Raw genomic sequence first — 13,628 nt, 5'->3', positions numbered from 1 at the left:
CAGTTTCTTTTAATTAAGTGTGCAAAGATTATAGACTTCCCTGGTGGCGCAGTGGTTAAGAATCACCTGCCAAAGCAGGGGACATGGGTTCGAGCCCTGGTCCAGGAAGATCCTACGTGCCACAGAACAACAAAGCCTGTGCGCCACAACTACTGAGCCTGCACTCTAGAGCCTGCATGCCGCAGCTACTGAAGCTTGCACGCTCTAGGGCCAGCATGCCATAACTACTGAGCCCTAGTGCTGCAACTACTTAAGCCTGCACGCCTAGAGCCCATGATCCGCAACAAGAGAAGCCACCACAATGAGAAGCCCGCACACCACAACGAAAAGTAGCCCCCACTCACCACAACTAGAGAAAGCCTACGCGCAGCAATGAAGACCCTAACACAGCCAAAAATTTTAACTAAATAAATTATAAAAAATTTTTTAAAAGAGCGCAAAAATTAGAGAAATTTGCAATCTTTCCAGTTTTTTTTTTTTTTTTTTTTCTTTTTGCGGTATGTGGGCCTCTCACTGTTGTGGCCTCTCCCGTTGCGGAGCACAGGCTCCGGATGCGCAGGCCCAGCGGCCATGGCTCACGGGCCCAGCCGCTCCGCGGCATATGGGATCCTCCCAGACCGGGGCACGAACCCGTATCCCCTGCATCGGCAGGCGGACTCTTAACCACTTGCGCCACCAGGGAGGCCCTCCAGTTTTTTTTAAAATAGATCTTTATTGGAGTATAATTGCTTCACAATACTGTGTTAGTTTCTGTTGCACAACAAAGCTAATCAGCCATATGCATTTACATGTCCCCATATCCCCTCCCTCTTGAGCCTCCCTCCCCTCCTCCCTATCCCACCCCTCTAGGACATCGCAAAGCACTGAGCTGATTGCCCTGTGCTATGCTGCTGCTTCCCACCAGCCAACGATTTTACATTCGGTAGTGTATACATGTTGATGCTACTCGCACTTTGCCCCAGCTTCGCCCTCCCACCCCATGTTCTCAAGTCCATGTTCTATGTCTACCTCTTTATTCTTGCCCTGCAACTGGGTTCATCAGTACCATTTTTTTTTTTTTTAGATTCCATATATACGTGTTAGCATACGGTATTTGTTTTTCTCTTTCTGACTTACTTCACTCTGTATGGCAGACTCTAGGTCCATCCACCTCACTACAAATAACTCAATTTCGTTTCTTTTTATGGCTGAGTAATGTTCCACTGTATATATGTGCCACATCTTCTTTATCCATTCATCTGTCGATGGACATTTAGGTTGGTTCCACGTCCTGGTTATTGTAAATAGTGCTGCAATGAACATTGTGGTACATGTATCTTTTTGAGTTATGGTTTTCTCAGGGTATATGCCCAGTAGTGGGATTGCTGAGTCATATGGTAGTTCTATTTTTAGCTTTTTAAGGAACCTCTATACTGTTTTCCATAGTGGTTGTATCAATTTACATTCCCACCCACAGTACAGGAGGGTTCCCTTTTCACCACACTCTTTCCAGGATTTATTGTTTCTAGATTTTATGATAATGGCCATTCTGACCAGCATGAGGTGATACCTCATCGTAGTTTTGATTTGCATTTCTCTAATAATTAGTGATGTTGAGCATCTTTTCATGTGCCTCTTGGCCATCTGTATGTCTTCCTTGGTGAAATGTCTATTTAGGTCTTCTGCCCATTTTTTAACTGGATTGTTTTTTTGATATTGAGCTCCATGAGCTGTTTGTACATTTTGGAGATTAATCCTTTGTCTGTTGTTTCATTTGCAAATATTTTCTCCCATTCTGAGGGTTGTCTTTTTGTCTTGTTCATGGTTTCCCTTGCTGTGCAAAAGCTTTTAATTAAGTCCCATTTGTTTATTTTTGTTTTTATTTCTGTTACTCTAGGAGGTGGGTCAAAAAGATCTTGCTGTGGTTTATGTCAAAGATCTTTCCAGTTTTGGGCTTCCCTGGTGGCGCAGTGGTTGAGAGTCCGCCTGCCGATGCAGGGGACACGGGTTCGTGCCCTGGTCCGGGAAGATCCCACATGCCGCAGAGCGGCTGGGCCCGTGAGCCATGGCCGCTGAGCCTGCGCGTCCGGAGCCTGTGCTCCGCAACAGGAGAGGCCACAACAGTGAGAGGCCCGTGTACTGGGAAAAAAAAAAAAAAAAAAAAAGATCTTTCCAGTTTTTAAGAATAAACTCTGGAATGATATAGGAAGAGATGTACTTAGCTGAACCTGGAAAGCAACATGTTTGAAATTCACGTGTTAAGAGTTCTGATCACAGGGCTTCCCTTGTGGCATAGTGGTTAAGAATCCATCTGCCAACGCAGGGGACATGGGTTTGAGCCCTGGTCTGGGAAGAGCCCACATGCCGTGGAGCAACTAAGCTTGTGCACCACAACTATTGAGCCTGTGCTCTAGAGCCCACGAGCCACAACTACCGAGCCCGCGTGCCACAACTACTGAAGCCCACACAGCTAGGGCCGTGCTCCACAACAGGAGAAGCGACAGCAATGAGAAGCCCGCGCTCCGCAACAAGTAGCCCCCACTCGCCACAACTAGAGAAAGCCCGTGTGCAGCAACGAAGACCCAACGCAGCCAAAAATAAATAAATTTATATGATAAATAAATAAATAAAATACCAGCATGTTAACGTTAAAAAAAAAAAGAGTTCTGATCACAATTCTTCCGGTTTTGTTAACCATCCTTCAAGTATTTCATGAGGGGCTATTAATATCAATTAATTCCGTGGGGAATTGAGAAAGCTAGAGACTGAGTCCACAAATATAAAATATACAAATAAGACATGCAATCAAACAATCAACAAAGTCTTCAGGGGCTTCCCTGGTGGTGCAGTGGTTAGCAATCTGCCTGCTAATGCAGGGGACACAGGTTTCAGCCCCGGTTGGGGAAGATCCCACATGCCGCGGAGCAACTAAGCCCATGCGCCTCAACTACTGAGCCTGCGCTCTAGAGCCCGCGCGCCACAACTACTGAAGCCCGCGCGCCTAGAGCCTGTGCTCTACAACAAAGCAAGCCATCTCAACGAGAAGTCCGCGCACGGCAACAGAGTAGCCCCGGCTCCCCGCAACTGGAGAAAAGCCGCACGCAGCAATGAAAACCCAACGCAGCCAAAAATAAATAAATAAAATGTTAAAAAATAAATAAATAAAGTCTTCAAAGCCAGAATGTTGTTTTCAGGTACTATCTATCCCCTGCTTCCGTGGGCCCTGGGGTCAGTTCTTGCTGGACCACTGGGCCTTTACCTGATTTCCTCTTTCTCAGCTGCGTCCATGGCTTCCCAGTCACTTCACAGGCTCCCAGATCTCAGGCCAAGGTCCCAGGCGATCTTTTAGATTGTCAGTCTTTCTAAATAACCGCCAGCACTTCACCACCATCAAGTTTCTGGGACTTTCATGTCCTTAAGGAGTGACAAATTGACACTTGCTCCCGGGATTTCCAGGCCCAAATTAGCGTTTCTACAGAGATTTATCTGGCAAATTTTTCTTGGTTCTGAGTAGCTGATGAGGAACTTCCTTCATTAGAAACTGAAAACGTTTTTGCATCCGAGGAGGCGTGTACTCAAAGAGCCCTAGAGGATGCAGACCAAGGGCGTGAGAACCAGGAAGTACCGACACGGCCTGCGTGATTAGGGCGAAGCTCCTGCAGATCTACCCCAGTGACTGTCACTATACAGATCCTGAAAACTGACCCACTCTCTCCTATATTTTAGTTTTGAGTAGGAAGTGCCGGCGGGGTTTTTGCTGGAGGTTGATGTTCTCCGACCAAACTCTACATCATACTCGTCACGGCTAGAAGGGTCTTTTAAAAGGGGTTGTCTACTACATTATCCAATTTAGGAAGGCTTATACTCCACCACCGCCAAACTCCAGTCTTTGCTTAAATACCTCCGGAAACCGAGTACTCACTACTACACGCTAAATAGGCAGCCAGACTTATGGCTTTCCCAGACTTTTGGCCCCAGCGTCTGACTCAGAAACGATGAGGGACTGGGGCGAACGGGAGGAGGAGAAAGCCAAACGCCACATGGGGTTCTTCCCTGGTCCCCAAACCCTTTAAGGGCTGGGAGAGAGAAGAGCCAACAGATTCGGCTGGTAACTTTTGCGGATCATCCTAACACTCCAAGGTGACCAGGTTACGGCAGGAAGACGCCTGCGCAGTAGGTCCAAAGCCTCACACCAAGCCTGACGACTGCCTGAGGGCGGAGCCGCCGAGTCGCTAAACAAACAAGCCACCAGAGGTTTTGAGGACCCGGATTATCCCGCCCCCAGAGCGGAGCCGGAAGAGGGCGGGACGAACCGGAAGAAGGTGAAATGCTTGCGGTAGGCGCTCCACGGCTGTGAAGATGGCGGCGGCTGCGTGGCTTCAGGTGCTGCCTGTCATTCTTCTTCTCCTGGGGGCTCAGACGTCCCCATTGTCGCTTTTCAGTGTAGGACCGGCACCCGTCGCTGCTGCCGACCGATCCAAGTGGCACATTCCGATACCGTCGGTGAGTGGTCACTTCAGGAGCAACTGAGCCCGGAGGAGCAAGGGGTGGGGCTACGGCAGCCCAAGGGGTCCATGAAGGTTCCACTAAAGTCCGCTTCCAAAGGGGTGGGATTGCCGGGAGTGTCTGTGTAGCTGCTTAACCGGGACTCACCTTCCTGGAGCGGGAAGCCGTACACTCCTTTGGGTAGATTAGCAGGAATGTCAGGGTCAATTCAGGAGCGGAGAGTGGCGGTGGAACGGTTTCTTATCAGCAAAGGCGGAGAACTTTCATTGCCTGATTGGAAACGTGTAAACTTGATGTATAGGTGGAGAGTGGTTTCTCTTTCAGCAGAAGTTTCACAGAATCTTGTGACCCCGGGTTGGATGAGAGGAATATGTAAATAGACATCTTTCTTCTTCCTTTTTTTTTTTCTCTGCACTTTTTTGTTACTGGATAATTCTACTTACGAAGTTGGTTGATTTCGTTTGGACTTTGAAATGGTTATTCTAAGCCTTGCCGTGTAATTAGGAAGCCTAGGCATTTAAAATGATGTATTCTAACGTGAGAATGTTTAAAACGGAAGAAACAGTATTCTAAAATTTCTTATGATAAGTTAGTTTTTCTTAAGGATGATTAACTGGATTGGTTGACCCTTTCTTCCCTTTACCACCTTTTTGAAACGTCGTTTGAGTAAGAGCTATAGTGCTGTGAGCCGACAAATCAGGTGCTCGCTGGAAATGCCGAAAAGCATTAGTCTTATTAAAACCACGGTAGCCTTTTTGTTCTGCTCTGCTCACTGGTTGTAATGCCCAAATCTTATTTGAGTTTTTGATATGGCAAGAATTACAGCTTTTGTTCATTTGGTGACGATGTTCAGATTCTCAATTTTAGGTATTTATTTGTTACCTGTAAAATAGTTAATAGTTAAATATGGCTGTCTGCTCATAGGATAGTTTATTTGAAGAAATGATTGGTTACTCTGGACGGTGATTAGTGAGTAAAGGGAATGAACTGATTAAGGAGTACCTTTTAGAAGGATTTAAGTTAGGTTAGGATTTCTAGCAGCCTTCCTTCTAGAGTCCTTGCTTCTTGGCCTGTGGAAAAAAGAAAAAACTTGTCTCTGCACCAAGCTTCAAAATCCTGCAGTTTGGATATGGTTGAATTTTACTAAAAGGAAGGATATTGATGCCTTTTTGTGTGTGTGTGTTAAGAAAACTAACGTCAACATTTTAGAAATTTTAGCTTTTATATCAGTTATATTCTGCTTTGGGAATTAAAGTGATCTGATGCTAATTATCTCTCCTTTATCTTTGCAGGGGAAAAATTATTTTAGTTTTGGAAAGATCCTCTTCAAAAATACCACTATCTTCCTGAAATGTGAGTTTTTGCATTTCATGAAGTTTTTATTCGAGTTTTTGAGTGATCTTTAAACTTTCAAATTACCTGTTTTCTACCTCTGATGATTTACTCTCAACATAAGTTCTGAAATTTAATAGTCCAGCACTATCTAGGTATAAACCTACGTAGTGTAACTAAGGTCCTTTCACAGAATAATCTTTAGAATACTTACTTTTATGAACTTTATTTTCTTCTCTTGTTTTTCTGGTGTTAACAATATATAGTTAGACACATTGTTTTGGTTGATCGCCTCCATGGGTTTTAATCTGTTCTCTGTCATAGAGATAATTGCCGATTTTGTTTTTGTGTGCTTGTTAGATGTTTACTGGACACATGACCTAGGTTTGTCAGACCATTGGCTCTGAACAAATATGTTCAGTAAAGCTTTTGTTTGCTGAAGGAGTATTTTACCACTTGGATCTTTGGAAGAGGAAGCTCAAAGATAATTACCAGGAAATAGGGATATGTAGAACAAAACCAGTCTGTCCAGTGGGAAAACCACTGTATCTGAATCCAGAATACCCCATTGTGCATTAAAGAAAAGCTTCCTTTTATTTCTGGAACTGGCTTTATTTTTAGGGAATGAATGATCATGGGCAGCTCCATTTCAAATCAGGAATAAAAATCCAGATCATCCATGTGTGCTCCTATGCATATTTCTTTCTATGAAAATGCAAAGTATGCCATAGTTGGATGATTTTATTCTTTTAATCACTTAGTAGGTAGTTACTGAACACCTACTATGTTTAGTGCCAGGCAGTGTTTTAGACAGCAAGGAAGTGATAGAAAACACCCTTTCTCTTATTGAGATTATAGCCTGGTAGGATGGAGGGGTTAGGTAGAATTTCTATGAAGAATATACTGTGTCCATGAAAATATGATCTCTTGGCTAATAATTTAAATTTGATTTAAATCAAATCTACTCTGACACGCTGGTATTTCTTGTGAGGTTGGCTTTCTAGAAAAGAAGAGCTTTTAGGGATAGCAGTATTTTGTCTTTTGAAATAGCCTGACAGCCTGTATGCTGTTCTGTCCTTTTATTATGTACAGTTTCTTCTTACCTGTATTTTGTTCTAATGGTTTTTCTAGTGGTTTTTGGTCAAGCTGCATATTTTGAAGTGTCTGTGTTTCGTTGTTTTTGGAGGGTTTGAAGCTTCTTAAAATTTGCATTGTCTTTCACTTTGTTACTTCTGTGTTTTCTCATACTTACCTTGTCTCTGATTTTATGCTTTTGTGGGTATGGTATAAATAGATTTCCATGAAATTGGCAGGGCCATTTTCTTTTTTTTTAAGCCTAAAATTACAGTTTTTCACCTACATTAAAAATGTCTGTTTTGGAGAAAGAAGTGAGATTTGCTAAAGCCTGGAACTCCAGTCCCTTGGAGAGGTAGCCACTTCTCCCTTACACCTGCACCTGGCTCATGTAAGATTCTTAGGGACTAGACCTGCCAGCCAAGGAAAGGTGGGGAATGTGGCAGGACCATTTTCATTGTCTCTTAAAGCCATTCATTTAAAGTTCTATGTGTTTTGGGAATTCCCTGATGGTACAGTGGTTAGGACTCCGAGCTTTCACTGCAGAGGGCCAGGGTTCAGTCCCTGGTCTGGGGACTAAGATCCCGCAAGCCTCGCGGCGTGGCCAAAAAAAAAAAAAATTCTATGTCTTTTAACATAAATAGTAGTATTTTTGCAGGCACATTTCCCTGCAAATCTCCTATTAGGACTTTTATTTAATTAATTCCTTTTCTGTTTGGTTCTTCTGAGTAGTTCATAACAAGATTGCAGTATCCTTTTCAGCATTTCCATACATTCTATCCAACACATCAGCTTTTTGTGTATTTTAGCCTTATAAAAGCCTTATAAAAGTTGAGCTTGATAAAAGTGTGCCGCTTAAAAATTAGTCTGAGAAAACCACTTAAACCAAAGAAAGGGGAAAGTTTGTAATTTTAGGTGTGCTTCTTTTAAGAACCAAAAGTAGGTTTTTAGATGCAGTCCTGTTTATCTTTGTCACATTTGCACAAAGTATGTATTTCTAGTATATTTTCCCTTCCTCAGCTGGAATCAAAGATAAAAGGAAATACTGACTTCCCCCAGGTGAGACAGTTAACAGTCATATAGTCAGGTTTACACCCCCAAGTCTTCAGACTAATGCTTTGGTTCACTAGAATATTGTGCTCCAAAATATGTTGAATGAGTTATGTGAGGCTTCTATGATTTCATGAGGTTCCTTGAGGCTTCTCTTAAGGTGAGTTTTATAAAGAATCTAATACTCTTTTTATCTTTGTTTTTTCTATTCCTGCCTTCCCCAGCCAGGTTTGCTTTTTGTTGATAGTTCTTTTCTATCCAATTTTGGTATCTCTCAAGGTTTAAGCCATGAGGTTTTCCCTCAGTGGAACTATTTTTGTTGCCTTGTGACATTCCTAATGTTGTTATTCCTTGACCCTTCAACTAGAATCTTTTTTAAGACTTTTCTTAAGAGTCTTCAGTAATTTGTTCCCTTCTGTTCCCCTGATTGGCCTAACACAGTGCCATGTATCTTTGTATACTTAAGTGCTCTGCTCAGTAAACATTTAAATGATAATAGAAGGCTGATTTTAACTTAAGGCTGCTTTATCACTGCCAGGTTTTTTCCCAAGAGAGAACCAGAAATGAAGGTTTTAAGGCATAAAAATAGATACACGGTTTCAAAGGTTAAAAATCCTTAACTGCTTTTTATTTCTGTGAGCAACAATTCTTACTTTTAACTGAAGAATATCTAGTTCTTTTAAAATTTATTACTTCATTACCTTCTGTTTGGAGAAAGGATGGTCTTTGAGTATCTTAGTTTAGCAGGAAATGGGATGTGGGGTAATAGTTTAGGAAAAATGCTTTGTTTGGGAATTATCTTTTATTCACAAAGATTTCTTCTTTTATAGTTGATGGAGAACCTTGTGATGTATCTTTGAATATAACCTGGTATCTGAAAAGTGCTGACTGTTACAATGAAATCTACAACTTCAAGGTATGGAACATAAAATTACAGACTTTTCTTAGACTTTAGATATCATCGGGTCCCAACCTGATAGAGGAAAGAGTGTCATGTAGCTATGGAGAAGAGCTGGAACTAGAATCGTGCTTCCCAATTTGCAGGCAAATTTGTACCATCAATTCTCAAACTTATTGGTCTCAGAACTGTGTTCACTTACACAGACACCAAAAAAGCCTTTATTCATGTGGGTTACTGTATTAGAAATTAAAACAGAAAAATACAGAAATATTTGTTAATTTGTGAAAAATAACTATTTTTCAAAGAAACTGGGAAGAGTGGTATTATTTTGTATTTTTGCAAATCTATTTGTTTAATATCTAGTGTAATAGAAGATAGCTGGATTCTTATACTTCCTTCACTCAGTCTATTGTGATGTGTTATTTTGGTTGAAGTGTATGCACAGAATGTGGCCTCACACAGATACGTAGTTGGGAAAGGGAATGGTATTTTAATAGTGTTTTCAGGCAATTGTGGATATTGTTCTTTGATTCTATACCCAAACGCAATTAAGTGGAGTTTCTTAAAGGTTAGTTGCAGTGTGGAATCTGAAACCATATCAGTGAACTTTTTCTGTGCTCTGTTATATTAAAACAAATTGGTGTGTCTTGCACTTTGAATGGTCTTTTGCCCATGTCTGATTTGGCAGCATCTTTCATGGTCACTTAGAAAATATTGGTTGACTGAATTATATAAAGCTTCCAAAAATACTAATTCATTTTACAATTAATTCAAAATTACATTTGTTAATATGACCTTTCAATCTCATCAGATACTCTGTAAGTATTGGAAACTATAAATCATGGTAGGGAACATGCAAGTTTTCCAAAATTCCAGTTTTTCCTTGAAAGCTCAAATTTTATTTATTTACTTATTTTTTAATAAAAAAATTTTTTTCAAGGTCCAAGAAGACTTCATTATTTATTTATTTATTTATTTATTTATTTATTTATTTTTGGCTGCGTCAGGTCTTAGTTGCAGTACGTGGGATTTTCATTGCGGCATGCAGGATCTTTTGTTGCGGTGCGAGGACTTCTCTCTAGTTCCAGTGCACGGCCTTCTTTCTAGTCGTGGTGTGCGGGTTTTCTCTTCTCTAGTTGTGGCATGCGAGCTCCGGGGCGCCTGGGCTCTGTAGTTGTGGCACGCAGGTTCCAGAGCACGTGGGCTCTGTAGTTCGCGACACGCGGGCTCTCTAGCTGTGGCATGCGGGCTTAGTTGCCCCACGGCATGTGGGATCTTAGTTCCCCAACCAGGGACCGAACCCAAGTTCCCTGCATTGGAAGGTGGATTCTTTACCACTGGACCACCGGGGAAGTCCCTTAAATTTTATTATTGACAATGTATGCTGTCAGTTGCCTTCCTTGACGTGACAGCCTCCCTTTGCCCATTTTCAGGAAAATGTCTCCCAAATACCCAAGTCTGAATATCTGTAGTTTGTTGGTCATTCTTTCAAGTAAATGAAAACAGTGGATAGTTTAGCTTACAAGTTAAAATAGTTGCAAAGTGCTTTGTCTTAAGACAGTCATTTATAGTATTTTGCATACTTCTTTTTTTGTCTGATAGAATATTTTAAAAGGCATGTGCTCAAAGGTCCAGATTTAATGACATTAATAATTTTTACTGTTTCATCAAGGGCATTCTTACATAAAACTGGCCTTTTTTTTTTGAACTGCAAGTTTGTGACTGTGAGAGTACAATGACTACTAGTACAGTTAGGTACCACTGATAGGGGGCTGCCATTTTTCGCATCATTACTTTTGCACTGTCAGTACAAGGCAAATAGATGATGATGATGATGAAGATGAAAATAGTTTTGACCTCTTAAACCTCATGAAAGCATCCATGGGCCGCACTTTCAGAATTGCTACAGTACACTGTATATGAGCATTGAAGATATATTGCTCCTAGATGGATTTTTCAGGCCTTTTCCATTCTGTTTTCATCCCACTATTTGCATCATTTTTTTTCTTTCTTACATCTCCCCTACTATTCTTGAAGTTTCTTTTAAAAAAAATAATGGGACTAGTCTTTAAAAAATGTCCACCGTCCAGTTGGTTTTTTTAAACCTTAAGCATTTTGAATTTCTGCCCAGTATTAGGGTTTTACATTATCTTTTTTGTAGTGTTGCTGATTGTATTTTGCTTTTGTTATATAACATTGGGTAAGATTGGTGTGATGAGGAGGACTGAAGAATTTAGAGAGAAATATTTCCAGAATATGGTTTGAAATATCATTGACCTTTTCTCCTAATCGAACACTAGTTAAATTTACATATGCTTGAAACTTGTGATAAAAACTGGTCAAGCTTATCAGATTCAGTCTTCATGAGTAGGACAACTTAAGAATGTAAAAATTATTTTGAATTGCCACAGGACAGAATTATGGAAATGACAAGCAAGTAGTTGGAGGTGTGAAATTGGAGCTTCGAAAAAAAGAGGGTGAGATTAGGGATGTTGGTATGGGAGAAAAATCACAGAACTGATGAAGCCACAGAAATGATGATTTTTTTTCATAGTATTAATAGTGGGCTGTGAATGGCTGCAACAGCTTTGTGCTCTAGCTTATCTAGCTTAGAAGCACAAGTTTTTTGTTGTTGTTGGTGGTGTTGTTAATTTAGTCAAGGAACTCTTGTAAATATATTTTCTTATAACAAAACCCTGTGGACTCTGACAGTTTCCCAGTCTTCCTAGAATTTTTAAGAGGAACTATCCTTCATGAGTCATAGACTAGAATTCTGCACTGTAGAGTCCAATACTGTTAGATTCTTGAATACTAATATATAGTCTTTATCTGATGTTGTTAATTTTATTTATTTAGTAAATTTATTTATTTTTATTTATTTATTTTTGGCTGCATTGGATCTTCGCTGCTGCGCCCAGACTTTCTCTAGTTGTGGCGAGTGGGGGCTACTCTTTTTTGCTGTGCGCAGGCTTCTCATTGCGATGGCTTCTCTTGTTGCAGAACACGGGCTCTAGCGCTTCAGTAGTTGCGTCATGTGGGCTCAGTAGTTGTGGCTCGCAGGCTCTGGAGCACAAGCTCAGTAGTTTTGGTGCACGGGCTTAGTTGCTCTGCGGCATGTGTGATCTTCCCAGACCGGGGCTCGAACCCGCGTCCCCTGCATTGGCAGGAGAATTCTTAACCACTGCGCCACCAGGAAGCCCAAGATGTTGTTAATTTTAAAATTAGCAAATCCAGGGCGTCCCTGGTGGCGCAGTGGTTGAGAGTCCGCCTGCCGATGCAGGCGACACAGGTTTGTGCCCCGGTCTGGGAAGATCCCACATGCCGCGGAGCAGCTGGGCCCGTGAGCCATGGCCGCCGAGCCTGCGCATCCGGAGCCTGTGCTCCACAACGGGAGAGGCCACAACAGTGAGAGGTCCGCGTACCACACACACACACACAAAAATAAAATAAAATTAGCAAATCCAAAACTATATTTGTACCAAAGGCAATCTATTTGTTTTCTTTTAAATATCTGAGGTAAGTTAAATACTTTGTATTTTCTCTGTTTTTCCAGGCAGAAGAAGTAGAGACATACTTGGAAAACCTTAAGGAAAAAAAAGGCTTGTCTGGGAAATATCAAACATCATCAAAATTGTTCCAAAACTGCAGTGAACTCTTTAAAACACAGGTAATATTTGATAGTAGTTGGAGGGAAATAGAAGAGGTGAATAATATGATGGCTGTATTTTTTTTTTTTTTAGGTTATAATTCTTTTTATTTTTATTTTTTTTTATTTTACAAATTTAATCAGTTATACATATACATATGTTCCCATATCCCCTCCCTTTTGCGTCTCCCTCCCACCCTCCCTATCCCACCCCTCCAGGCGGTCACAAAGAACCGAGCTGATCTCCCTGTGCTATGCGGCTGCTTCCCACTAGCTATCTACCTTACGTTTGGTAGTGGCTGTATTTTTGGTGATACGCATTTCTCACTCCTCAATTCCTTCTGACAGAAGCAAGTTAGAATCATGTTCTGATAGGTACATAGTCAGCCACTTAAACGTTCATCTCAAAGAGAGAATGTGCTTTCCTTTGTGTGTAAAAAGCAAAGCCTCAGTTTTTTTATTATAGTAAAATATATATAACATAGAATTTACCATTTTAACCTTTTTTTTTTGCTTTTGCGGTACGCGGGCCTCTCACTGCTGTGGCCTCTCCTGTTGCGGAGCACAGGCTCCGGACGCGCAGGCTCAGCGGCCATGGCTCATGGGCCCAGCCACTCCATGGCACGTGGGATCCACCCGGACTGGGGCACGAACCCGCGTCCCCTGCATCGGCAGGCAGACCCCCAACCACTGCGCCACCAGGGAAGCCCCGTTTTAACCATTTTTAAGTGTGCCATTCGGTTACATTAAGTACATTCACCTTGTTGTGCAACTATCAGCACTAGCCATCTGCAGAACTCTTTAATCATCTGCAGTGGTTACTTCATAACAATTAAATAACAAAAACACCCACCCCCACTTCCACTCCCACTTCCCTGGTAACAACTATTCTACTTTCTTTCTCTGTGAATCTGACTGTTCTAAATATCTCAAAGAAGTAAAATTGTACAATATTTTTTTGGCTTCTTTAACGTAATAAAATGTTTTCAGGGTTCGTCCATGTAGCATGCATCAGAATTTCATTTCTCTTTTAAGGCTGAAGAATATTTCATTGTACGTATATACCACATTTTCTTTATCCATTCATCCACTGATGGACTTTTGAAACCCTCATTTTTTAATCCTCTTGTCATCTCATCT

At 41.4% G+C, this 13,628-nt stretch overlaps 2 protein-coding genes across 8 annotated transcripts in view; one reads left to right on the top strand and one right to left on the bottom strand.

Moving 5' to 3' along the window:
- GANC (glucosidase alpha, neutral C) overlaps positions 1-4,482 on the bottom strand; it is a 74,704-nt gene extending 70,222 nt beyond the window's left edge. The window contains exons 1-2 of one of the 4 annotated variants that reach the window (XM_060096672.1): positions 4,293-4,482; positions 3,239-3,564 (exon numbers count right to left, since the gene is read on the bottom strand). In XM_060096672.1, coding sequence (XP_059952655.1) covers positions 3,239-3,267 — 29 coding nt within the window. In that variant the 5' untranslated portion in view covers positions 3,268-3,564; positions 4,293-4,482. Of the gene's footprint in view, positions 1-3,238; positions 4,257-4,292 lie in introns of those variants that run through there. The other 3 variants (XM_060096674.1, XM_060096673.1, XM_060096671.1) reach the window with 3 other exon arrangements.
- TMEM87A (transmembrane protein 87A) overlaps positions 4,291-13,628 on the top strand; it is a 43,485-nt gene continuing 34,147 nt past the window's right edge. For 3 of the 4 annotated variants that reach the window (XM_060096676.1, XM_060096677.1, XM_060096675.1), the window contains exons 1-4: positions 4,291-4,482; positions 5,778-5,838; positions 8,772-8,857; positions 12,396-12,509. In XM_060096676.1, the coding sequence (XP_059952659.1) occupies positions 4,339-4,482; positions 5,778-5,838; positions 8,772-8,857; positions 12,396-12,509 (405 nt within the window). In that variant the 5' untranslated portion in view covers positions 4,291-4,338. The remainder of the gene's footprint in view (positions 4,483-5,777; positions 5,839-8,771; positions 8,858-12,395; positions 12,510-13,628) is intronic. The other variant, XM_060096678.1, reaches the window with a different exon arrangement.

This window comes from Mesoplodon densirostris, chromosome 4 (assembly GCF_025265405.1).
Source record: "Mesoplodon densirostris isolate mMesDen1 chromosome 4, mMesDen1 primary haplotype, whole genome shotgun sequence".
Lineage (NCBI taxonomy): Eukaryota > Metazoa > Chordata > Mammalia > Artiodactyla > Ziphiidae > Mesoplodon > Mesoplodon densirostris.
This window is presented reverse-complemented; position numbering and strand designations above follow the sequence as displayed.